This window comes from Oncorhynchus mykiss, unplaced genomic scaffold (genome assembly GCF_013265735.2).
Source record: "Oncorhynchus mykiss isolate Arlee unplaced genomic scaffold, USDA_OmykA_1.1 un_scaffold_188, whole genome shotgun sequence".
In the NCBI taxonomy this organism is placed as follows: domain Eukaryota; kingdom Metazoa; phylum Chordata; class Actinopteri; order Salmoniformes; family Salmonidae; genus Oncorhynchus; species Oncorhynchus mykiss.
This window is the reverse complement of record NW_023493674.1, coordinates 554,531-581,542: the sequence shown is the minus strand read 5'-3', so window position 1 is coordinate 581,542 and position 27,012 is coordinate 554,531. Positions and strand designations below refer to the sequence as shown.

Below are 27,012 nucleotides of genomic sequence, written 5' to 3'. Positions count from 1 at the left end.
GGCAGGTCCTGAATGTTGCAGGCCTGGGTAGGGAAGGTCCTGAATGTTGCAGGCCTGGGTAGGGTAGGGCCTGAATGTTGCAGGCCTGGGTAGGGAAGGTCCTGAATGTTGCAGGCCTGGGTAGGGTAGGTCCTGAATGTTGCAGGCCTGGGTAGGGCAGGGCCTGAATGTTGCAGGCCTGGGTAGGGCAGGGCCTGAATGTTGCAGGCCTGGGTAGGGCAGGGCCTGAATGTTGCAGGCCTGGGTAGGGCAGGGCCTGAATGTTGCAGGCCTGGGTAGGGTAGGTCCTGAATGTTGCAGGCCTGGGTAGGGTAGGGCCTGAATGTTGCAGGCCTGGGTAGGGTAGGGCCTGAATGTTGCAGGCCTGGGTAGGGCCTGAATGTTGCAGGCCTGGGTAGGGTAGGGCCTGAATGTTGCAGGCCTGGGTAGGGCAGGTCCTGAATGTTGCAGGCCTGGGTAGGGCAGGGCCTGAATGTTGCAGGCCTGGGTAGGGCAGGGCCTGAATGTTGCAGGCCTGGGTAGGGTAGGGCCTGAATGTTGCAGGCCTGGGTAGGAATACCCTTCACAATATTGGTAAACCCAGGTCAATGTAAACCTGCCAACACCTGTCTCAAAATGTTAAATCAGAATGTGGACAAGATCAGGACAAAGGAGCAGGTATAACCGGGGATAAAGTGTCGGACGATCGTCAGGCAGTACTAAAACACACCAGAGTAGCAACTGTGGGAGTTTTTATTACACATAAATAAACTAAATGCAGATATAATTCACAGTGTCAGATGAATGAGAATCTGTCCTGTTCTTTGTGTGGTCAGTAGGCAGACGGTTCCAACAGAAACACTGGGACCTACAAACTGTAGGATGCTGTTCTGAGGCGGAGCAACCAGAGAATCTACAACGACACTGGACAAAACATTAAGAACACTATCCATGACAGACTGACCAGGTGATAGGATCCCTTATTAAATCCCATTCAGAGTAGATGAAGGAGAGGAGACAGGTTAAATCCACTTCAGAGTAGATGAAGGGGAGGAGACAGGTTAAATCCACTTCAGAGTAGATGAAGGAGAGGAGACAGGTTAAATCCACTTCAGAGTAGATGAAGGAGAGGAGACAGGTTAAATCCACTTCAGAGTAGATGAAGGAGAGGAGACAGCTTAAATCCACTTCAGAGTAGATGAAGGAGAGGAGACAGGTTAAATAAGGATTTTATAGCCTTCTGACATGGGGTTGCAACTCAATATTAGGAAGTTCTTTGTCCACTCAGTGTATATCTGTGGCTCTGGCTGCAGTCTTTATAATGGACCGTTTGGAAAAGCCGTTCTGCAACACACTCTCTCTCTCTCTCACACACACGGTCAGGCCGGCCCCCACAGGAGCCCACAATGACATCATAGTCTCACCTCTGACCCAAGAGAACTTCTTCTTGGTTGGGGTTTGATGGCGGTGTACATACCAGTATTACTGCCATACCCAAGAAAACATTTAAAGGGGAGGGGCTTAATGGCCAACTCAGCCAATCAGAAATAATGTCCAAAATTATGACATGTCCACTCTGCTGTTTGATGGGCTCCATCAGTGATGATGTCATCCAGGTCAGTCAGAGCCATCCTGGTTCTCCAGGATCAGATCTGAAGGAGAGAAGAAGAGGAGGATGAGAGAGAGAGAGAGAGTGTGAGAGTGTGAGTGAGTGAGTGTGAGTGTACCTGTCAGTGTGCTGCTGACATTTGTAGGAGAAACGATAAGCACCGCCCCCTTCACTATCCCAGAATCCACCGCCTGCTCCTGAGAGGGAGAGTCCAGGACCTTGGCAGTAAAGCTGTCTGTCATTGGCTCCGGAGTCTCGGTGGCTCCGCCTTGTGAGGAACCAATCAGGAAGTTCTGCTCTGGCTCCTCCCCCTGCATCTCCACAACCAGCTGTGATTGGCAAAGAGGCTCTGGAGAGCTGTGGTCAGAGGTGACCGTCTGAATGATGACGCTGTCATTGGAACAAAGACCCTCCGTCTGACAACAAAAAAACATGCTGCACTCAAAGTCAGATAATAATTAGTTTCTATGGGTGTGAACATTATTTTTAACAATATTACTAAGGACTAGTTCACCAGGGGTATATTACTAACTAAGGACTAGTTCACCAGGGGTATATTACTAACTAAGGACTAGTTCACCAGGGGTATATTACTAAGGACTAGTTCACCAGGGGTATATTACTAACTAAGGACTAGTTCACCAGGGGTATAGTACTAACTAAGGACTAGTTCACCAGGGGTATATTACTAACTAAAGACTAGTTCACCAGGGGTATATTACTAACTAAGGACTAGTTCACCAGGGGTATATTACTAACTAAGGACTAGTTCACCAGGGGTATATTACTAACTAAGGACTAGTTCACCAGGGGTATATTACTAACTAAGGACTAGTTCACCAGGGGTATATTACTAAGGACTAGTTCACCAGGGGTATATTACTAACTAAGGACTAGTTCACCAGGGGTATATTACTAACTAAGGACTAGTTCACCAGGGGTATATTACTAACTAAGGACTAGTTCACCAGGGGTATATTACTAACTAAGGACTAGTTCACCAGGGGTATATTACTAACTAAGGACTAGTTCACCAGGGGTATAGTACTAACTAAGGACTAGTTCACCAGGGGTATATTACTAACTAAGGACTAGTTCACCAGGGGTATATTACTAACTAAGGACTAGTTCACCAGGGGTATATTACTAACTAAGGACTAGTTCACCAGGGGTATATTACTAACTAAGGACTAGTTCACCAGGGGTATATTACTAACTAAGGACTAGTTCACCAGGGGTATATTACTAACTGAGGACTAGTTCAACAGGGGTATAGTACTAACTAAGGACTAGTTCACCAGGGGTATATTACTAACTAAGGACTAGTTCACCAGGGGTATAGTACTAACTAAGGACTAGTTCACCAGGGGTATATTACTAACTAAGGACTAGTTCACCAGGGGTATATTACTAACTAAGGACTAGTTCACCAGGGGTATATTACTAAGGACTAGTTCACCAGGGGTATATTACTAAGGACTAGTTCACCAGGGGGATATTACTAATGACTAGTTCACCAGGGGTATATTACTAATGACTAGTTCACCAGGAGTATATTACTAACTAAGGACTAGTTCACCAGGGGTATATTACTAACTAAGGACTAGTTCACCAGGGCTATATTACTAACTAAGGACTAGTTCACCAGGGGTATATTACTAACTAAGGACTAGTTCACCAGGGGTATATTACTAACTAAGGACTAGTTCACCAGGGGTATATTACTAACTAAGGACTAGTTCACCAGGGGTATATTACTAACTAAGGACTAGTTCACCAGGGGTATGTTACTAACTAAGGACTAGTTCACCAGGGGTATATTACTAACTAAGGACTAGTTCACCAGGGGTATGTTACTAACTAAGGACTAGTTCTCCAGGGATATATTACTAAGGATTAGTTCACCAGGGGTATATTACTAACCAAGGACTAGTTCACCAGGGGTATATTACTAACTAAGGACTAGTTCACCAGGGGTATATTACTAAGGATTAGTTCACCAGGGGTATATTACTAACCAAGGACTAGTTCACCAGGGGTATATTACTAACTAAGGACTAGTTCACCAGGGGTATAGTACTAACTAAGAGAGAGTGAACGTTATTTATCATAATATTACTGAGAGACTGAACGTTATTTATAATAATATAACTGAGAGACTGAACGTTATTTATAATAATATTACTGAGAGACTGAACGTTATTTATAATAATATAACTGAGAGACTGAACGTTATTTATAATAATATTACTGAGAGACTGAACGTTATTTATAATAATCGGTCACAAGTGTTTCTCTAAAAGCTGTCTGGGTTTAAATATCTTCTATTGTACAGAAAGCTGAATCAATTACTAGATTACTTCCTGTTACGTTCCCCAGCAAGAAAAACTCTAATTGTCGCTCAAACAGGGGAATGAACTAAATGTCACTGACAACCAAACCTAAACCAGTGGGGTTTTAGGAGGGGTTCTGAAAGACAATCATGGGGATGTCCACTGAAAGTTGACCCATTCTGTAAATGTGGCTCCATCCCTAACACTCACCGAGAGGCTGTGTAGGATGATGTGTTCTGGGGACGAGGGGGACGAGCTAGCCGTCAGTGTGACGGTGGGATTGCTGGAAAGGCTGAGCGGCAGGCTCTGATTGGCTGCTGTCTGAAGGAAGTATGTCCCTGGAGTCCCTGTAGGGTGCAGGTGGAAAGACTACACACACACACACAGTGATTGTTGTGATAGCATAGTGAGATTAAAAGAGGATTACATCAACATTGTGTCTACAAGGTAATATTATGGTCTAATCCAACTCACAGGTAGGATCTGTAAGGTCTGCAGAGCAGCAGTGTTGAGGGTGATGGTCTCTGTGTCACTGGCACCAGCACTGTCTGAGGCTGATAGAGACACCAGTCAGTACACACACACCCACACACCCACTCACACACACCAGCACTGTCTGAGGCTGATAGAGACACCAGTCACTACACACACGCACACTTACTTCCCCTCCCCTGTACTGACCCAGGTGTGTGATCTGCAGGGGGATCTGCAGTGCTGTGACGGGCCGGGGGGGGGAGCTACAGCACTCCTCCAATCGCGTGACTCGGATCTGCAGGGAAGGGCTACCTGGCCCAGTGCCCGCCCCTAACGGCACCTGAGTCTCCATCAACTCCTGAAGACCCTTCAGTAACACTACACACAAACACACAGTATTATCTGCAGTAGTAACACTATCACTAGTTTGTAAACATGTATGATTTAAACATGTTGCTGATACTGGATATGAGAGGTCAGGGGTGAGGAGAGGTAAGGGTCAGAGATGAGGTGAGGAGTGATGAGAGTTAAGGGTCAGAGAACAGGAGGGAGAAGTAAGAATCAGAGGTCAGGAGTGAGAGGTAGGGGTCAGGAGAGGGTCAGATGAGTTGGTAGGGGTCAGGAGTGAGATCTAAGGGTCAGGGGTCAGGAGAGGTAAGGGTCAGAGGTGAGGAGAGGTAAGCGTCAGGGGTTAGAGGTGAGGAGAGGTAAGCGTCAGGGGTGAGGAGAGGTCGGGTCAGAGGTGAGGAGAGGTAAGGGTCAGAGGTGAGGAGAGGTAAGGGTCAGCTGTCAGAGGTGAGGAATGATGAGAGGTAAGGGTCAGGGGTCAGAGGAGAGGTCAGAGTAAGGGGTTAGAAGTGAGGAGTGATGAGAGATAAGGGTCAGAGGTGAGGAAAGGTAAGGGTCGGGTCAGAGGTGAGAAAAGATGAGGTAAGGGTCAGAGGTGAGGCCCAGGGGTGTTACCGTGGAAGGGCAGTTCCTTGTGATTGGCTACTTGTCTCTTGATGCTCCACCACTTAGATCTGAGCCACTGAGGAGAGCGAACACTGCTCCACCCCCCTGCTAGCTCCTCCCACTTTAACTCATTCTCATCATCCACATCCAACTCCACTATCCTGCACACACACACACACACACACACGGAGAGAGAGTAAGCCAGAAGAAGTAGACACCAGATAAAGGTACTTTCATCAATAAAGCTGGTTTGAATTCTGCTTTCTAATAAATGTAATTACCCACCCAGAACCCCACCACCTAGACCCCCACCACCCAGAACCCCACCACCCAGATACACCCCACCCAGATACCCACCACCCAGATACCCAACCCCCACCACCCAAATACCAACCACCCAAATACCAACCACCCAGATACCAGACCCCCACCACCCAGACCCCCACCACCCAGACACCCACCACCCAGACACCCAACCCCCACCACCCAGACCCCCACCACCCAGACACCCACCATCCACCACCCAGACCCCTCCCTACCTGTGTACTAAGCTGAGATCCTGGTCTTTGGTCCACTCCGTCCCTCCACTCTGTTTCCAGTTGAGGTAGTTGAGCCATTTAGAGCGACACTGTTTCTCCGACCGCGTTCCCACCAGATCAGCTACAGCCGCCCACGACACCCCGCCCGTCACCGCACGGCCCGGACACACACCCGCCAGGGCATAGACACTGTCCGATAGACGCCTCTCCTCCTCCTCACTCCACTTCCCTACACACACAGACAACTGTAAGTCCCGCTTCCTAAAGCATAAACCCTCCAGGAGAAAGTATCTGACCTGCTTCCTAAAGCATAAACCCTCCAGGAGAAAGTGTCTGACCTGCTTCCTAAAGCATAAACCCTCCAGGATAAAGTATCTGAACTGCTTCCTAAAGCATAAACCCTCCAGGATAAAGTGTCTGACCTGCTTCCTAAAGCATAAACCCTCCAGGATAAAGTGTCTGACCTGCTTCCTAAAGCATAAACCCTCCAGGATAAAGTATCTGACCTGCTTCCTAAAGCATTAACCCTCCAGGATAAAGTATCTGACCTGCTTCCTAAAGCATAAACCCTCCAGGATAAAGTATCTGACCTGCTTCCTAAAGCATAAACCCTCCAGGATAAAGTGTCTGACCTGCTTCCTAAAGCATAAACCCTCCAGGATAAAGTATCTGACCTGCTTCCTAAAGCATAAACCCTCCAGGATAAAGTATCTGACCTGTGTTGCAGGTGTCCTTCATTAGTCGGCAGCGGTCTTTAACAGACGAGGCGCTGCGGCCCAGAGCAGCTCCTATGGTGGCCCAGTCATTACCATGCTTCTGTCTCAGCCTAAACACATCACATCCTCAGACTGCAGCACATATGGACTGGAGACACATTTAGAGGAGGAAGTGATGTCATACTCACTCTTTCAGCTTGTTGATCTCCTCAGGAGAGTACCTTTACAACGACAACAGCAACAACAACAACATCAGCTCACACACACCAACCCACCAAAACTCTGTGTGTGTGGAGGGAGGGTTTGCTATGATGTGTGTGTGTGGAGGGAGGGGTTGCTATGATGTGTGTGTGTGGAGGGAGGGGTTGCTATGATGTGTGTGTGTGGAGGGAGGGGTTGCTATGATGTGTGTGTGTGGAGGGAGGGGTTGCTATGATGTGTGTGTGTGGATGGAGGGGTTGCTATGATGTGTGTGTGGGGGGAGGGGTTGCTATGATGTGTGTGTGTGGAGGGAGGGGTTGCTATGATGTGTGTGTGTGGAGGGAGGGGTTGCTATGATGTGTGTGTGTGGAGGGAGGGGTTGCTATGATGTGTGTGTGTGGAGGGAGGGGTTGCTATGATGTGTGTGTGTGTGGAGGGAGGGGTTGCTATGATGTGTGTGTGTGGAGGGAGGGGTTGCTATGATGTGTGTGTGTGGAGGGAGGGGTTGATAAGATGGTGTGTGTGGGGGAGAGGTTGATATGATGGTGTGTGTGGGGGAGGGGTTGATATGATGGTGTGTGTGGGGGAGGGGTTGATATGATGGTGTGTGGGGGTAGGGGTTGATATGATGGTGTGTGGGGGGGGGGTTGATATGATGGTGTGTGTGGGGGGGGGTTGATATGATGGTGTGTGTGGGGGAGGGGTTGATATGATGGTGTGTGGGGGGGGGGGTTGATATGATGGTGTGTGGGGGGGGGGGTTGATATGACGGTGTGTGGGGGGAGGGGTTGCTATGATGGTGTGTGTGGGGGAGGGGTTGATATGATGGTGTGTGGGTGGGGGGGAGGAGGTATGACGGTGTGTGGGTGGGGGGAGGAGGTATGACGGTGTGTGTGGGGGGAAGGGTTGCTATGACGGTGTGTGTGGGGGGGGGTTGCTATGACGGTGTGTGTGGGGGGAGGGGTTGCTATGACAGTGTGTGTGGGGGGAGGGGTTGCTATGACGGTGTGTGTGGGGGGAGGGGTTGCTATGACGATGTGTGTGGGGGGAGGGGTTGCTATGACGGTGTGTGTGGGGGGAGGGGTTGATATGATGGTGTGTGTGGAGGGAGGGGTTGCTATGACGGTGTGTGTGGGGGGAGGGGTTGCTATGACGGGTTGCTATGGCGGTGTGTGTGGGGGGAGGGGTTGCTATGACGGTGTGTGTGGGGGGAGGGGTTGCTATGACGTGTGTGTGTGGGGGGAGGGGTTGCTATGACGGTGTGTGTGGGGGGAGGGGTTGATATGATGGTGTGTGTGGGGGGAGGGGTTGATATGATGGTGTGTGGGTGGGGGGGAGGGGTTGATATGATGGTGTGTGTGGGGGGAGGGGTTGATATGATGGTGTGTGTGGGGGAGGGGTTGATATGATGGTGTGTGGGGGAGGGGTTGATATGATGGTGTGTGGGGGAGGGGTTGATATGATGGTGTGTGTGGGGGAGGGGTTGATATGATGGTGTGTGTGGGGGAGGGGTTGATATGATGGTGTGTGTGGGGGAGGGGTTGATATGATGGTGTGTGGGGGAGGGGTTGATATGATGGTGTGTGGGGGAGGGGTTGATATGATGGTGTGTGGGGGGAGGGGTTGATATGATGGTGTGTGGGGGGAGGGGTTGATATGATGGTGTGTGGGGGGAGGGGTTGATATGATGGTGTGTGGGGGGAGGGGTTGATATGATGGTGTGTGGGGGGAGGGGTTGATATGATGGTGTGTGTGGGGGAGGGGTTGATATGATGGTGTGTGGGGGGAGGGGTTGATATGATGGTGTGTGGGGGGAGGGGTTGATATGATGGTGTGTGGGGGGAGGGGTTGATATGATGGTGTGTGTGGGGGAGGGGTTGATATGATGGTGTGTGGGGGAGGGGTTGATATGATGGTGTGTGGGGGAGGGGTTGATATGATGGTGTGTGGGGGAGGGGTTGATATGATGGTGTGTGGGGGAGGGGTTGATATGATGGTGTGTGGGTGTGGGGGAGGGGTTGATATGATGGTGTGTGGGTGTGGGGGAGGGGTTGATATGATGGTGTGTGTGGGGGGAGGGGTTGATATGATGGTGTGTGTGGGGGGAGGGGTATGATGATGTGGGGGGGGGGGTGGGTGACTGACGATGTGGGGGGGGTGTGATGATGTGGGGGGGTGTGTGGGTGAATGATGTGGTGGGGGGTATGATGATGTGGGGGTGAATGATGATGTGGGGGTGAATGATGATGTGTGGGGTGGTATGATGATGTATAGGGGGGTATGATGATGTGTGGGTGAATGATGATGTGGGGGGGTCTGATGATGTGGGGGGGGCTATGATGTGTGGGGGGGCTATGATGATGAGTGGGGTGGTATGATGATGTGTGGGGTGGTATGATGATGTGGGGGTCTATGATGATGCGGGGGGGGCTATGATGATGTGGGGGGGGCTATGATGATGTGTGGGGTGGGGCTATGATGATGTGTGGGGTGGTATGATGATGTGTGGGGTGGTATGATGATGTGGGGGTCTATGATGATGCGGGGGGGGCAATGATGATGTGGGGGGGCTATGATGATGCGGGGGGGGGCTATGATGATGTGTGGGGTGGGGCTATGATGATGTGTGGGGTGGTATGATGATGTGTGGGGTGGTATGATGATGTGGGGGTCTATGATGATGCGGGGGGGGCAATGATGATGTGGGGGGGCTATGATGATGCGGGGGGGGGCTATGATGATGTGTGGGGTGGGGCTATGATGATGCGGGGGGGGGCTATGATGATGTGTGGGGTGGGGCTATGATGATGTGGGGGGGCTATGATGATGTGGGGGGGCTATGATGATGTGTGGGGTGGGGCTATGATGATGTGTGGGGTGGGGCTATGATGATGTGGGGGGGGCTATGATGATGTGGGGGGGCTATAATGATGCGGGGGGGCTATGATGATGCGGGGGGGCTATGATGATGTGTGGGGGCTATGATGATGTGTGGGGTGGTATGATGATGTGTGGGGTGGGGCTATGATGATGTGTGGGGTGGGGCTATGATGATGCGGGGGGGAAATGATGATGTGTGGGGGGCTATGATGATGTGTGGGGTGGGGCTATGATGATGCGGGGGGGGGCTATGATGATGTGTGGGGGGGTATGATGATGTGTGGGGTGGGGCTATGATGATGTGTGGGGTGGTATGATGATGTGTGGGGTGGGGCTATGATGATGTGTGGGGTGGTGCTATGATGATGTGTGGGGTGGGGCTATGATGATGTGTGGGGTGGGGCTATGATGATGTGTGGGGTGGGGCTATGATGATGTGTGGGGGGGCTATGATGATGCGGGGGGGCTATGATGATGCGGGGGGGGCTATGATGATGTGTGGGGTGGTATGATGATGTGTGGGGTGGTATGATGATGTGTGGGGTGGTATGATGATGTGTGGGGGGGTATGATGATGTGGGGGGGTATGATGATGTGTGGGGTGGGGCTATGATGATGTGTGGGGTGGTATGATGATGTGTGGGGGGGCTATGATGATGCGGGGGGGAAATGATGATGCGGGGGGGGAAATGATGATGCGGGGGGGCTATGATGATGCGGGGGGGGCTATGATGATGTCTGGGGTGGGGCTATGATGATGTGTGGGGTGGCATGATGATGTGTGGGGTGGGGCTATGATGATGTGTGGGGTGGTATGATGATGTGTGGGGTGGTATGATGATGTGTGGGGTGGGGCTATGATGATGTGTGGGGGGGCTATGATGATGTGTGGGGGGGCTATGATGATGCGGGGGGGACTATGATGATGTGTGGGGTGGTATGATGATGTGTGGGGTGGGGCTATGATGATGTGTGGGGGGGCTATGATGATGTGTGGGGGGGTATGATGATGTGTGGGGGGGTATGATGATGTGTGGGGGGGTATGATGATGTGTGGGGTGGGGCTATGATGATGCGGGGGGGGCTATGATGATGTGTGGGGTGGGGCTATGATGATGTGTGGGGGGGCTATGATGATGCGGGGGGGGCAATGATGATGCGGGGGGGGGGGGGCTATGATGATGCGGGAGGGGCTATGATGATGCGGGAGGGGCTATGATGATGCGGGAGGGGCTATGATGATGCGGGAGGGGCTAGGATGATGCGGGGGGGTAGGATGAAGCGGGGGGGTAGGATGATGCGGGGGGGGTATGATGATGTGGGGGTATGATGATGTGGGGGTGCTATGATGATGTGTGTGTGTGGGGTGGGGGGGAGTACTGACTTGCCCACATGGTTGCGGTTATCGTACATGCGGAGGACTCGTCGGTAGACGGCGAACAGCGGTCGGTTCAGACCCCAGGCCACGCTGCGGTAGAAATCCTTACGCTCCTCCTTAGACATCTCAAAGATGATCTCAGCTGGGTCCTCCATTCCCCGACCCTGCACACACACAAAGTAGTACAGACTCCCTAACACAAGTCACCTGGTGGGAACTCTTACCGTGTGTGTGTGTGTGTGTGTGTGTGCGTGTGTACCTTCACATATTGTTGGATGTTGCTCATCAGGAGGTCAATCTCCTCTTTAGACCACATGCCTTGTTTCCACTTATGACCTGCAGACAAACAACCAATCACAGCCTCTGTTAGCCCACTGACCAATCACAGCCTGCGTAAACCCACAGATATATGTAGCAAGCTCCATGTGCATTGTATGTACACCTTTGTTAACCAGTGTGTCTTTATCCTCCTTGGTGGTGAACCAGGCCTGGCTGACAGGAGATATCTCTTCACTGTTCTGAGGATCCTCACTCTGCAAGATCTACACACACACAGTAAAGAAAAATTAAGAGGACGGGAGGGGAGAGAGAATGAAAGGAGAGAGGAGAAGAGGAGAGGAGAGAGAATGAAAGGAGAGAGGAGAAGATGAGAGGAGAAGAGAAAGAGAGGAGAGAGAATGAAAGGAGAGAGGAGAAGATGAGGAGAAGAGAAAGAGAGGAGAGAGAATGAAAGGAGAGAGGAGAAGATGAGAGGAGAAGAGAAAGAGAGGAGAGAGAATGAAAGGAGAGAGGAGAAGATGAGAGGAGAAGAGAAAGAGAGGAGAGAGAATGAAAGGAGAGAGGAGAAGAGGAGAGGAGAAGAGAAAGAGAGGAGAGAGAATGAAAGGAGAGAGGAGAAGATGAGAGGAGAAGAGAAAGAGGAGAGAGAATGAAAGGAGAGAGGAGAAGAGGAGAGGAGAAGAGGAGAGGAGAGAGAATGAAAGGAGGAGAGGGAATGAGGAGGAGAGGAGAGAGAATGAGAAGAGGAGAGAGAATCAGAGGAGAAGAGAGGAAGAGGAGAGAATGAGAGAATGAGAGGAGAGAAAGAGGTCGTGGGAGGGGTTTGTCAGGTACCTGTATGTGGGCCACCCCCTCTTCTGTAATGTCACTGTCGTCGGTGGCGGTCATAGTCACCTCGAAGCTCTCGTCTCCCTCTGACACAGAAACAATGACTTATCAATGACCCAAGACCAGCTCAGTTCATCCCTTCCATTATGACAATGAGTCATCCTAATGCTGCATCAAATGTACATGGTCCTAGGGGCATTGGCAGATACAATGTAAGTAACTTAAATTATGTCCCCTTAATTGCCCTGAATGCCTCAGGTTATCAGTCAACCCACCAGGGTATTTACAAACAGCATAGGAATTAAATAATCAATATGTACTGATCATCTCTTTACTAATGCTGCAGAAACTTGTTTTAAAGCAGTATCCAAATCCATAGGATGTAGTGATCACAATATAATAGCCATATCTAGGAAAACCAAAGTTCCAAAGGCTGGACCTAATATAGGGTTCAAAAGGTCATACAAGAAGTTTTGTAGTGATTCATATGTTGATAATGTAAAGATTATTTGCCGGTCTGTGTTGTGTAATGAGGAGCAACCAGAAGCTGCTGGTCTGTGGTGTGTAATGAGGAGCAACCAGAAGCTGCTGGTCTGTGGTGTGTAATGAGGAGCAACCAGAAGCTGCTGGTCTGTGGTGTGTAATGAGGAGCAACCAGACGCTGCTGGTCTGTGGTGTGTAATGAGGAGCAACCAGAAGCTGCTGGTCTGTGGTGTGTAATGAGGAGCAACCAGACGCTGCTGGTCTGTGGTGTGTAATGAGGAGCAACCAGACGCTGCTGGTCTGTGGTGTGTAATGAGGAGCAACCAGACGCTGCACTTGACACATTTATGTAATTGCTTATTCTAGTTACTAATAAGCATGAACCCATTAAGAAAATTACTGTAAAAACTGTTAAATCCCTGCTGATTGATGAGGAATTAAAAAATGGTATGGTTGAGAGGGATGAGGCAAAAGGAATGACAAATAAGTCTGGCAGCCCAACTGATTGGCAAACGTACTGCAAATTAAGAAATCATGTGACTAAACTAAATAAAAATAAACTATACTATGAAACAAAAATGTATTTACATAAAGAATGATAGTAAAAAGCTTTGGAGCATCTTAAATTACATTTTGGGAACAAAAGCCAACTCGGCTCCATCATTCATTGAATCAGATGGCTCATTCATCACAAAGCCCACTGATATTGCCAACTACTTTAATGACTTTTTCATTGGCAAGATTAGCAAATTTAGAGATGACATGCCAGCAACAAACGCTGACACTACACATCCAGGTATATCGGACCAAATTATGAAAGACAAGAATTGTACTTTTGAATTCCGTTAAGTCAGTATGGAAGAAGACATTCAACAAGCACAGCACTTACACAAATGACTGATGATTGGCTGATAGAAATTGATGATAAAATGATTGTGGGGGCTGTCTTGTTAGACTTCAGTGCAGATTTGGACATGATTGATCATAGTCTGCTGCTGGAAAGATGTGTGTTATGGTTTTACACCCCCTGCTATAATGTGGATAAAAAGTTACCTGTCTAACAGAACACAGAGGGTGTTCTTTAATGGAAGCCTCTCCAACATAATCCAGGTAACAGAACACAGAGGGTGTTCTCTAATGGAATCCTCTCCAACATAATCCAGGTAACAGAACACAGAGGGTGTTCTAGAATGGAAGCCTCTCCAACATAATCCAGGTAACAGAACACAGAGGGTGTTCTAGAATGGAAGCCTCTCCAACATAATCCAGGTAGAATCAGGCATTCTCCAGGGCAGCTGTTTAGGACCCTTACTGTTTTCAATGTTTACTAACGACACGCCATTGACTTTGAGTAAAGCCAGTGTCTCTGTTTTCGGGTTGACTCAACACTATACATGTCAGCTACTACAGCGACTGAAATGACTGCAACACTCAACAAAGAGCTGCAGTTAGTTTCAGAGTGGGTGGCAAGGAATAAGTTAGCCCTAAATATGTCTAAAACTAAAAGCATTGTATTTGGGACAAATCATTCACTAAACCCTAAACCTCAACTACATCTCATAATGAATAATGTGGAAATTGAGCAAGTTGAGGAGACTAAACTGCTTGGAGTAACCCTGGATTGTAAACTGTCATGGTCTAAACATATTGATACAACAGTTGCTAAGATGGGGAGAAGTCTGTCCATGATAAAGCACTGCTCTACTTTCTTAACAACACTATCAACAAGGCAGGTCCTACAGGCCCTAGTTTCTACCTTCTTAACAGCACTATCAACAAGGCAGGTCCTACAGGCCCTAGTTTCTACCTTCTTAACAGCACTATCAACAAGGCAGGTCCTACAGGCCCTAGTTTCTACCTTCTTAACAGCACTATCAACAAGGCAGGTCCTACAGGCCCTAGTTTCTACCTTCTTAACAGCATTATCAACAAGGCAGGTCCTACAGGCCCTGGTTTTGTCGCACCTTGACTACTGTTCAGTTGTATGGTCAGGTGCCACAAAAAAGGACTTAGGAACATTGCAGTTGGCACAGAACACTTGGATGTACACAGAGAGCTAATATTAATACATATGCATGTCAATCTCTCCTGGCTGAAAGTGGAGGAGAGATTGACTTCATCACTACTTGTTCGTGTAAGAGGTGTTGACAAGCTGAATGTACCAAGCTGTCTGTTTAAAATATTTGCACACAGCTTGGACACCCATGCAAACCCCACCAGTCATGCCACCAGAGCTCTCTTCACAGTCCCCAAGTCCAGAACAGACTATGGGAGGCGCACAGTACTACATAGAGTCATGACTACATGGAACTCTATTCCACAGTACTACATAGAGCCATGACTACATGGAACTCTATTCCACAGTACTACATAGAGCCATGACTACACGGAACTCTATTCCACAGTACTATATAGAGCCAAGACTACATGGAACTCTATTCCACAGTACTACATAGAGCCATGACTACATGGAACTCTATTCCACAGTACCACATAGAGTCATGACTACATGGAACTCTATTCCACAGTACCACATAGAGTCATGACTACATGATACTCTATTCCACAGTACTACATAGAGCCATGACTACATGGAACTCTATTCCACAGTACTACATAGAGCCATGACTACATGGAACTCTATTCCACAGTACTACATAGAGCCATGACTACATGGAACTCTATTCCACAGTACTACATAGAGCCATGACTACATGATACTCTATTCCACAGTACTACATAGAGCCATGACTACATGGAACTCTATTCCACAGTACTACATAGAGCCATGACTACATGGAACTCTATTCCACAGTACTACATAGAGCCATGACTACATGGAACTCTATTCCACAGTACTACATAGAGCCATGACTACATGGAACTCTATTCCACAGTACTACATAGAGCCATGACTACATGGAACTCTATTCCACAGTACTACATAGAGCCATGACTACATGGAACTCTATTCCACAGTACTACATAGAGCCATGACTACATGGAACTCTATTCCACAGTACTACATAGAGCCATGACTACATGATACTCTATTCCACAGTACTACATAGAGCCATGACTACATGGAACTCTATTCCACATCAGGTAACTGATGCAGCAGGAGAATCAGATCTAAAAAGGGGACTGTGAAGAGACACAAACAAAATGTACAGACACATGCATATGTATACAATGTGATATTGTTGTATGATGGTTTTATACATGTTGTATTGTAGATATGTAGTGGTGTAATAATGTTATACTGTTTTATCTGTAATGGAAGTGCTTTAATATGTCTGGACCCCAGGAAGAGTAGCTGCTGCCTTGGCAGGAAGTAATGGGGATCCATAATAAACCCCAGGAAGAGTAGCTGCTGCCTTGACAGGAACTAATGGGGATCCATAATAAACCCCAGGAAGAGTAGCTGCTGCCTTGACAGGAACTAATGGGGATCCATAATAAACCCCAGGAAGAGTAGCTGCTGCCTTGGCAGGAAGTAATGGGGATCCATAATAAACCCCAGGAAGAGTAGCTGCTGCCTTGGCAGGAAGTAATGGGGATCCATAATAAACCCCAGGAAGAGTAGCTGCTGCCTTGGCAGGAAGTAATGGGGAAATACAAATACACTGTAGGACATCAGTTAACCCACTGTTCCTAGACCAGTTAACCCCACTGTTCCTAGACCAGTTAACCCCACTGTTCCTAGACCAGTTGACCCACTGTTCCCAGACCAGTTAACCCACTGTTCCTAGACCAGTTAACCCACTGTTCCACTGTTCCTAGACCAGTTAACCCACTGTTCCTAGACCAGTTAACCCACTGTTCCTAGACCAGTTAACCCACTGTTCCTAGACCAGTTAACCCACTGTTCCTAGACCAGTTAACCCACTGTTCCCAGACCAGTTAACCCACTGTTCCCAGACCAGTTAACCCACTGTTCCTAGACCAGTTATCCCACTGTTCCTAGACCAGTTAACCCACTGTTCCTAGACCAGTTAACCCACTGTTCCACTGTTCCTAGACCAGTTAACCCACTGTTCCTAGACCAGTTAACCCACTGTTCCTAGACCAGTTAACCCACTGTTCCTAGACCAGTTAACCCACTGTTCCTAGACCAGTTAACCCCACTGTTCCTAGACCAGTTAACCCCACTGTTCCTAGACCAGTTAACCCACTGTTCCCAGACCAGTTAACCCACTGTTCCTAGACCAGTTAACCCACTGTTCCTAGACCAGTTAACCCACTGTTCCACTGTTCCTAGACCAGTTAACCCACTGTTCCTAGACCAGTTAACCCACTGTTCCTAGACCAGTTAACCCACTGTTCCTAGACCAGTTAACCCACTGTTCCCAGACCAGTTAACCCACTGTTCCCAGACCAGTTAACCCACTGTTCCCAGACCAGTTAACCCACTGTTCCCAGACCAGTTAACCCACTGTTCCTAGACCAGTTAACCCACCGTTCCTAGACCAGTTAACCCACCGTTCCTAGACCAGTTAACCCACCGTTCCTAGACCAGTTAACCCACCGTTCCTAGACCAGTTAACCCACCGTTCCTAGACCAGTTAACCCACCGTTCCCAGACCAGTTAACCCACCGTTCCCAGACCAGTTAACCCACCGTTCCCAGACCAGTTAACCCACTGTTCCTAGACCAGTTAACCCACTGTTCCTAGACCAGTTAACCCACTGTTCCTAGACCAGTTAACCCACTGTTCCTAGACCAGTTAACCCACTGTTCCACTGTTCCTAGACCAGTTAACCCACTGTTCCTAGACCAGTTAACCCACTGTTCCTAGACCAGTTAACCCACTGTTCCTAGACCAGTTAACCCACTGTTCCTAGACCAGTTAACCCACTGTTCCTAGACCAGTTAACCCACTGTTCCCAGACCAGTTAACCCACTGTTCCCAGACCAGTTAACCCACTGTTCCCAGACCAGTTAACCCACTGTTCCTAGACCAGTTATCCCACTGTTCCTAGACCAGTTATCCCACTGTTCCTAGACCAGTTAACCCACTGTTCCTAGACCAGTTAACCCACTGTTCCACTGTTCCTAGACCAGTTAACCCACTGTTCCTAGACCAGTTAACCCACTGTTCCTAGACCAGTTAACCCACTGTTCCTAGACCAGTTAACACACTGTTCCTAGACCAGTTAACCCACCGTTCCTAGACCAGTTAACCCACCGTTCCTAGACCAGTTAACCCACCGTTCCTAGACCAGTTAACCCACCGTTCCTAGACCAGTTAACCCACCGTTCCTAGACCAGTTAACCCACCATTCCTAGACCAGTTAACCCACCGTTCCCAGACCAGTTAACCCACCGTTCCCAGACCAGTTAACCCACCATTCCCAGACCAGTTAACCCACTGTTCCTAGACCAGTTAACCCACTGTTCCTAGACCAGTTAACCCACTGTTCCTAGACCAGTTAACCCACTGTTCCACTGTTCCTAGACCAGTTAACCCACTGTTCCTAGACCAGTTAACCCACTGTTCCTAGACCAGTTAACCCACTGTTCCTAGACCAGTTAACCCACTGTTCCCAGACCAGTTAACCCACTGTTCCCAGACCAGTTAACCCACTGTTCCCAGACCAGTTAACCCACTGTTCCTAGACCAGTTATCTCACTGTTCCTAGACCAGTTAACCCACTGTTCCTAGACCAGTTAACCCACTGTTCCTAGACCAGTTAACCCACTGTTCCTAGACCAGTTAACCCACTGTTCCTAGACCAGTTAACCCACTGTTCCTAGACCAGTTAACCCACTGTTCCTAGACCAGTTAACCCACTGTTCCTAGACCAGTTAACCCACTGTTCCTAGACCAGTTAACACACTGTTCCTAGACCAGTTAACTCACTGTTCCTAGACCAGTTAACCCACCGTTCCTAGACCAGTTAACCCACCGTTCCTAGACCAGTTAACCCACCGTTCCTAGACCAGTTAACCCACCGTTCCTAGACCAGTTAACCCACCGTTCCCAGACCAGTTAACCCACCGTTCCCAGACCAGTTAACCCACCGTTCCTAGACCAGTTAACCCACCGTTCCTAGACCAGTTAACCCACTGTTCCTAGACCAGTTAACCCACTGTTCCTAGACCAGTTAACCCACTGTTCCTAGACCAGTTAACCCACTGTTCCTAGGCCGTCATTGGAAATCAGAATGTGTTCTTAACTGACTTGTTAAATAAAGGTTACATTTAAAAAAAAAGTGATAAACACTGAGTATACAAAATATTATGAACACCTGCTCTTTCCATGACAGACTGACCAGGTGAATCCAGGTGAAAGCTATGATCCCTTATTGATGTCACTTGTTAAATCCACTTCAGAGTAGATGAAGGGGAGGAGACAGGTTGAAGAAGGATATTTAAGCCTTGAGACAGTGATATGGGAATGTGTGCCATTCAGAGGGTGAATAGACAAGACAACATGTTGAAGTGTCTGAACGGGTTATGATAGTAGGTGCCAGGCGCACTGGTTTGTGTCAAGAACTGCAACGTTGCTGGGGTTTTCACGCTCAACCGTTTCCTGTGTGTATCAAGAATAGTCCACCACCCAAAGGACGTCCAGCCAACTTTACACAACTGTGGGAAGCATTGGCGTGTCAACATGGGCCAGCATCCTTGTGGAACTATTGACACCTTGTGGAGTCCACGACCCAATGAATTAAGGCTGTTGTGAGGGCAAAAGGAAGGGGGGGGGGGGGGAGCAACTCCATATTAGGAAGGTGTTCCTAATGTTTGGTATACTCAGTGTAGTCGACCAGTCTGTCTATCTTGGCCTCTGTCCACCATTCGTAGTGACAATATAGTCTACCAGTCTGTTTACCCTGCCCTCTGTGGGACTCCACCAGCCCCATGATTACTGTATATATACCCAACATCAACGTGTCTGTTAGTTGGGGGTCGGGGGGGGGACTACACCAGCCCCATGATTACTGTATATATACCCAACATCAACGTGTCTGTTAGTTGGGGGTGGGGGTGGGACTACACCAGCCCCATGATTACTGTATATACACCCAACATCAACCTTGTCTGTTAGTTGGGGGTCGGGGGGGGGGACTACACCAGCCCCATGATTACTGTATATATGTGATAACCTTTAGATGCTTGCAATGCGCAGTGATGGAAAAGTACTGTGTAAATGGAGATGTACTGCTTCAGTTCTCAGGCTGAGAGCTGCCTGCACCTGCTGATAGTCACCCAGCCTCAAGGCCGAGGTAGCAGAGAGAGAAACCACAGTCTGCACATGTTTTACTCATCTTAGATACTTTGTATCTAATCCAGTGCAACAATGTTAAGGTATGATTGACGGTAGGTTGTCCACACCAACTACTATAAGGAGCGTTGTCTCCTGTTTCGCCACACAGATCTTTACTATAGACTAATGAGGTATTCTGTATGTGAATCTCTGTCTGCAATTGCATTTTATTACTAAAGAGTTTTATACCAAGGTTCCTGTGTCATCTATCTGAAAGACTGATAGTTGAAGGAAACTTACATGTTCCCATGTGGAAAATCATGAGCGCATTCAACATTGAAGTCGACTTTATAGGGGAGTCAAGACTGTCTGATCTACTAACCACCCTGCATCATAACTAACCACCCTGCATCATAACTAACCACCCTGCATCATAACTAACCCCCCTGCATCATAACTAACCACCCTGCATCATAACTAACCACCCTGCATCATAACTAACCACCCTGCATCATAACTAACCACCCTGCATCATAACTAACCCCCCTGCATCATAACTAACCACCCTGCATCATAACTAACCACCCTGCATCATAACTAACCACCCTGCATCATAACTAACCCCCCTGCATCATAACTAACCACCCTGCATCATAACTAACCACCCTGCATCATAACTAAACACCCTGCATCATAACTAACCCCCCTGCATCATAACTAACCACCCTGCATCATAACTAACCCCCCTGCATCATAACTAACCACCCTGCATCATAACTAACCACCCTGCATTATAACTAACCACCCTGCATTATAAATGACTACCCTGCATCATAACTAACCACCCTGCATCATAACTAACCACCCTGCATCATAACTAAACACCCTGCATTATAAATGACCACCTTGCATCATAACTAACCACCCTGCATCATAACTAACCACCCTGCATCATAACTAAACACCCTGCATCATAACTAACCCCCCTGCATCATAAATAACCACCCTGCATTATAAATAACTACCCTGCATCATAACTAACTACCCTGCATCATAACTAAACACCCTGCATTATAAATGACCACCCTGCATTATAAATGACCACCCTGCATCATAACTAACCACCCTGCATCATAACTAAACACCCTGCATCATAACTAACCCCCCTGCATCATAAATAACCACCCTGCATTATAAATAACTACCCTGCATCATAACTAACTACCCTGCATCATAACTAAACACCCTGCATTATAAATGACCACCCTGCATTATAAATGACCCCCCTGCATCATAAATAACCACCCTGCATTATAAATAACTACCCTGCATCATAACTAACTACCCTGCATCATAACTAAACACCCTGCATTATAAATGACCACCCTGCATTATAAATAACCACCCTGCATCATAACTAAACACCCTGCATCATAACTAACCCCCCTGCATCATAACTAAACACCCTGCATCATAACTAACCACCCTGCATCATAACTAACTACCCTGCATCATAACTAACCACCCTGCATCATAACTAACCACCCTGCATCATAACTAACTACCCTGCATCATAACTAACCACCCTGCATCATAAATAACCACCCTGCATCATAACTAACTACCCTGCATCATAACTAACCACCCTGCAGCATAACTAAACACCCTGCATTATAAATGACCACCCTGCATCATAACTAAACACCCTGCATTATAAATGACCACCTTGCATCATAACTAACCACCCTGCATCATAACTAACCACCCTGCATCATAACTAACCACCCTGCATCATAACTAACCACCCTGCATCATAACTAACCACCCTGCATCATAACTAAACACCCTGCATCATAACTAAACACCCTGCATCATAAATAACCACCCTGCATCATAACTAACTACCCTGCATCATAACTAACCACCCTGCATCATAACTAAACACCCTGCATTATAAATGACCACCTTGCATCATAACTAACCACCCTGCATCATAACTAACCACCTTGCATCATAACTAACCACCCTGCATCATAACTAACCACCCTGCATCATAACTAACCACCCTGCATTATAAATAACCACCCTGCATTATAACTAACCACCCTGCATCATAACTAAACACCCTGCATTATAACTAAAACACCCTGCATTATAACTAAACACCCTGCATTATAACTAAACACCCTGCATTATAACTAAACACCCTGCATTATAACTAAACACCCTGCATTATAACTAAACACCCTGCATCATAACTAAACACCCTGCATCATAACTAAACACCCTGCATCATAAATAACCACCCTGCATTATAACTAACCACCCTGCATCATAACTAAACACCCTGCATCATAAATAACCACCCTGCATTATAACTAACCACCCTGCATCATAACTAAACACCCTGCATTATAACTAACCACTCTGCATCATAACTAACCCCCCTGCATTATAACTAACCACCCTGCATCATAACTAAACACCCTGCATTATAAATGACCACCTTGCATCATAACTAACCACTCTGCATCATAATGTGCGTGTTACCGTGTGGAAGATAATGTGTGTGTTACCGTGTGGAAGATAATGTGTGTGATACCGTGTGGAAGATAATGTGTGTGTTACTGTGTGGAAGATAATGTGTGTGTTACCGTGTGGAAGATAATGTGTGTGATACCGTGTGGAAGATAATGTGTGTGTTACCGTGTGGAAGATAATGTGTGTGTTCCCGTGTGGAAGAAAATGTGTGTGTTCCCGTGTGGAAGATAATGTGTGTGTTACCGTGTGGAAGATAATGTGTGTGTTACCGTGTGGAAGATAATGTGTGTGTTACCGTGTGGAAGATAATGTGTGTGTTACCGTGTGGAGGACAGTGTAGTATGATGCTGCCGTCGCTGTCCTGGGTGAGAGTGACCGAGTTGACAGACTCCAGGGTCACCGAGTCCTCGTCTTCCCCCGTGCTCATACTGAAACACACACACACACACACACTTCAACTATACTGATAGCATGCGTGTCAAGAAAGATATGCCATTAATTTATAATAGTTGACCACATTTAGATGGGCAGTACAACAAGGAAATAGGACACAAGAAAATAGGACACAAGGAGGCCCCAGATCTGGATTAGTGAATCTCTCTCAACTGAGTCAAATATAACAAACTGTGTGCTTGAATTAGAGGTGAACTGATTAATCGGAATGGCCAATTAATTAGGGCATATTTAAAGTTTTCCTAACCATTTGGAAATCAGTATTTTTGGGCGCCGATTTCCGATAATTATATATATATATATATACACACACATTTTATTTTTTGTAGACATTTTATTTAACTAGGCAAGTCAGTTAAGAAGACATTCTTATTTTCAATGACGGCCTACTGTGGGTTAACTGCCTTGTTCAGGGGCAGAACGACAGATTTTCACCTTGTCAGCTCAGTTGTCCAATCTTGCAACCGCAGTTAACTAGTCCAACGCTCTAACCATTGCACTCCACGAGTAGCCTGCCTGTTACGCGAATGTAGTAGAAGCCAAGTTAAATTGCTAGCTAGCATTAAACTTATCTTATAAAAAACAATCAATCATAATCACTAGTTATAACTACTGATCCAGTTTAGCAGGCAATATTAACCAGGTGAAATTGTGTCATTTCTCTTGCGTTCATTGCACGCAGAGTCAGGGTATATGCAACAGTTTGGGCTGCCTGGCTCATTGCGAACTAATTTGCCAGAATTTTACGTAATTATGACATAACATTGAAGGTTGTGCAATGTAACAAGAATATTTAGACTTAGGGATGCCACCCGTTAGATAAAATACCGAACGGTTCCGTATTTCACTGAAATAATAAACGTTTTGTTTTCAAAATGATAGTTTCTGGATTCGATCATATTAATGACCAAAGGCTCGTATTTCTGTGTGTTATTATGTTATAATTAAGTCTGATTGGATAGAGCAGTCTGACTGAGCAGCAGCAGGCCCGTAATCATTCATTCAAACAGCACTTTCGTGCGTTTTGCCAGCAGCTCTTTGCAAGCAGAGCGCTGTTTATGATTTCAAGCCTATCAGCCTAATGGCTGGTGTAACCAATGTGAAATGGCTAGCTAGTTAGCTGGGTGTGCGCTAATACTGTTTCAAACGTCACTCGCTTTTAGATTTGGAGTAGTTGTTCCCCTTGCGCTGCAAGGGCCGCGGCTTTTGTGGAGCGATGGGTAACAATGCTTCGAGTGTGGCTGTTGTCGATGTGTTGCTGGTTCGAGCCCAGGTAGGGGCGAGGAGGGGGACGGAAGCTATACTGTTACACTGGCAATACTAAAGTGCCTATAAGAACATCCAATAGTCAAAGGTATATGAAATACAAACGGTATAGAGAGAAATAGTCCTATAAATACTATATTAACTACAACCTAAAACCTCTTACCTTGGAATATTGAAGTCTCATGTTAAAAGGAACCACCAACTTTCATATGTTCTCATGTTCTGATCAAGGAACTGAAACATTAGTTTTTTTACATGGCACACATTTTTACATGGCACATATTACTTTCTTCTCCAACACTTTGTTTTTGCATTATTTAAACCAAATTGAACATGTTTCATTATTTATTTGAGGCTAAATTGATTTTATTTATGTTTTATATTAAGTTAAAATAAGTGTTAATTCAGTATTGTTGTAATTGTCATTATTACAAATAAAAAATGAATCGGTATCGGCTTTTTTGGTCCTCCAATAATCGGTATCGGCGTTGAAACATAATCTGTCAACCTCTACTGTGAATACCATGTAGCTAGCTGAGCCTGTGAATACCGTGTAGCTAGCTGAGCCTGTGAATACCGTGTAGCTAGCTGAGCCTGTGAATACCGTGTAGCCAGCTGAGCCTGAGAATATTGTGTAGCTAGCTGAGCCTGAGAATATCATGTAGCTAGCTGAGCCTATATATATCATGTAGCTAGCTGAGCCTGTGCATACCATGTAGCTAGCTGAGCCTGTGCATATCATGTAGCTAGCTGAGCCTGTGCATATCATGTAGCTCGCTGAGCCTGTGCATATCATGTAGCTCGCTGAGCCTGTGCATATCATGTAGCTCGCTGAGCCTGTGCATATCATGTAGCTCGCTGAGCCTGTGGATACCATGTAGCTAGCTGAGCCTGTGAATACCATGTAGCTAGCTGAGCCTGTGAATACCGTGTAGCTAGCTGAGCCTGTGAATACCGTGTAGCTAGCAGAGCCTGAGAATATTGTGTAGCTAGCTGAGCCTGTGAATACCGTGTAGCTAGCTGAGCCTGTGAATACCGTGTAGCTAGCTGAGCCTGTGAATACCATGTAGCTAGCTGAGCCTATATATATCATGTATCTATATATATCACTTTTCTAGCTGAGCCTGTGAATACCATGTAGCTAGCTGAGCCTACGCATATCATGTAGCTAGCTGAGCCTGTGAATACCATGTAGCTAGCTGAGCCTGTGCATACCATGTAGCTAGCTGAGCCTGTGCATATCATATAGCTCGCTGAGCCTGTGCATATCATATAGCTCGCTGAGCCTGTGCATATCATGTAGCTAGCTGAGCCTGTGGATACCATGTTGGGTAGCTTGTTTAGCCCCAGATCAGTGCTTGACAGGATAAGAGACGAGTGAAGGACACCAACTAACTAATAAGAATGAGATGCACCCAGTCGTTGTCGTGGTACCAGCTAGCTAATGCACTTTGGCTAAAACACGAATTATTTAGCTAGCCTCGTTCGTTCAGTAAGGCTTTTATAGTTACGGCTGTGTCTTAGTCAAAAACAGAGGCTTTACAATAACGGCTAAATCAAATAAAAATGTATTTGTCACATGCTTCGTAAACAACAGGTGTAGACTAACAGTGACAAAATAATGAGGAATAAATAGACAATGAGTAACGATAACTTGGCCATATACACAGGGTACCGAGTCAATGAGCAGGGAGGGGTACGAGGTTATTGAAGTAGATAGGTACATACAGGTAGGGGTAACGTTACTAGGCAACAGGATAGATAAAACAGTAGCAGCAACGTATACATGATTACACAACCAGGCCCTGTGCTGGTCGTTAGCCATAGCACATCATGCTAACTAGCTAGCATGCCAGCTAAATGAAAGAAGGCGAAAAGTCTCCGACGCCATGTTAGATCAGAAATTGTAGCTTGTGGTGTCTACGCAGGGTCGACATTTCAGCGTTGTTATTGTGTTGTGTTTATGTTGCAGCCCGTTTCATCATTGGCTCTATCTTTTTTTTACCACATCGAGCCCCAAGCACAATCTGAATTATACGTTTGATTTTGTTACTTACTTCCTGTTTTTGGTCCGGGCACTTCGGAGAGACCAGGATGGAGGCAAATGCCAGGATGGAGAACCACTCTGGTGGGGTTTCCGCTAGATAACACAGCCACAAAGGTGAAATCGTAAAAAATCGTGAAAAAAAAGGTCTTCATTTCATGTTAGGGCTAGGTATGAGGTTATCAGTGTTAGTTTAAAAATCAGAGTTTAAGAAGATATTTTGTCGAAATAGGCGGGGGTTATGACTTTGTGGCTGTGTTAACTAGTGACTACCCTCTGGTAGAGAAGGCATGAGGGTTGCCAGATAAGGTCAGAAAAACAAAGTTTCTTCAGTTGCTTTGGTCAGAGAGGAAGAGGCAAAGTGAGACGTTTTACTTCGCCCGAAATCTGTCCACGATAAATAAGAATACGAATTGAGAAATGTTCATATAGAGGCCAATGAGTGTCAAATTTGGTCAACAAAAAAGGTAATTGCTAATTTGCTATGTGAGGCTTATTTGATTCAATATACGTTTCGTAATGGTTGACCTAACGTGTTACGAATGCACTGATATAGGTGGAAGTGTCGCATTTCAGCAACTTTAAAAAATGACATTGCCATTGAGGGATTTTAAATTAGTCAACTGGGTGGGGATTTCTATTAGTTGAAGGCAATCAGCATATGAAGAATAAAATTGACTACTTTAAAATGGAGATGGCCTTAATGGCGATGCCCATGCTGTCACAGATGCTACAATGGCACAGATACAAAGATGAGTCCTCTATCTCTCTCTATGGCCTGTTGTTCACCGGTATTTTCCCTCTCATTGGCTATAAATCTTTGCTTTGGTTCAAATCTAAAGGTG

At 46.8% G+C, this 27,012-nt stretch overlaps 1 protein-coding gene across 3 annotated transcripts; it reads right to left on the bottom strand.

The window, feature by feature from the left end:
- Positions 1–714: 714 nt before the first annotated feature.
- LOC110513588 (cyclin-D-binding Myb-like transcription factor 1) lies at positions 715–26,635 on the bottom strand. Of its 3 annotated transcripts, none has more exons than XM_036972629.1 (15): positions 26,181–26,635; positions 22,726–22,832; positions 12,177–12,262; positions 11,506–11,605; positions 11,323–11,399; positions 11,097–11,227; positions 6,793–6,825; positions 6,605–6,714; positions 5,889–6,117; positions 5,359–5,510; positions 4,603–4,773; positions 4,396–4,475; positions 4,132–4,290; positions 1,707–2,004; positions 715–1,631 (listed from the first exon to the last, which is right to left on the bottom strand). In XM_036972629.1, exons 2-15 carry the CDS (start codon positions 22,829–22,831, stop codon positions 1,597–1,599), a joined length of 1,767 nt encoding a protein of 588 aa, XP_036828524.1. In that variant the 5' UTR covers position 22,832; positions 26,181–26,635; the 3' UTR covers positions 715–1,596. The 3 variants fall into 3 exon arrangements, with proteins under 3 accessions (XP_036828524.1, XP_036828522.1, XP_036828523.1); XM_036972627.1 differs by having other exon boundaries at positions 11,070–11,227; positions 26,181–26,620; XM_036972628.1 differs by having other exon boundaries at positions 11,070–11,227; positions 12,177–12,256; positions 26,181–26,611.
- Positions 26,636–27,012: the final 377 nt, after the last annotated feature.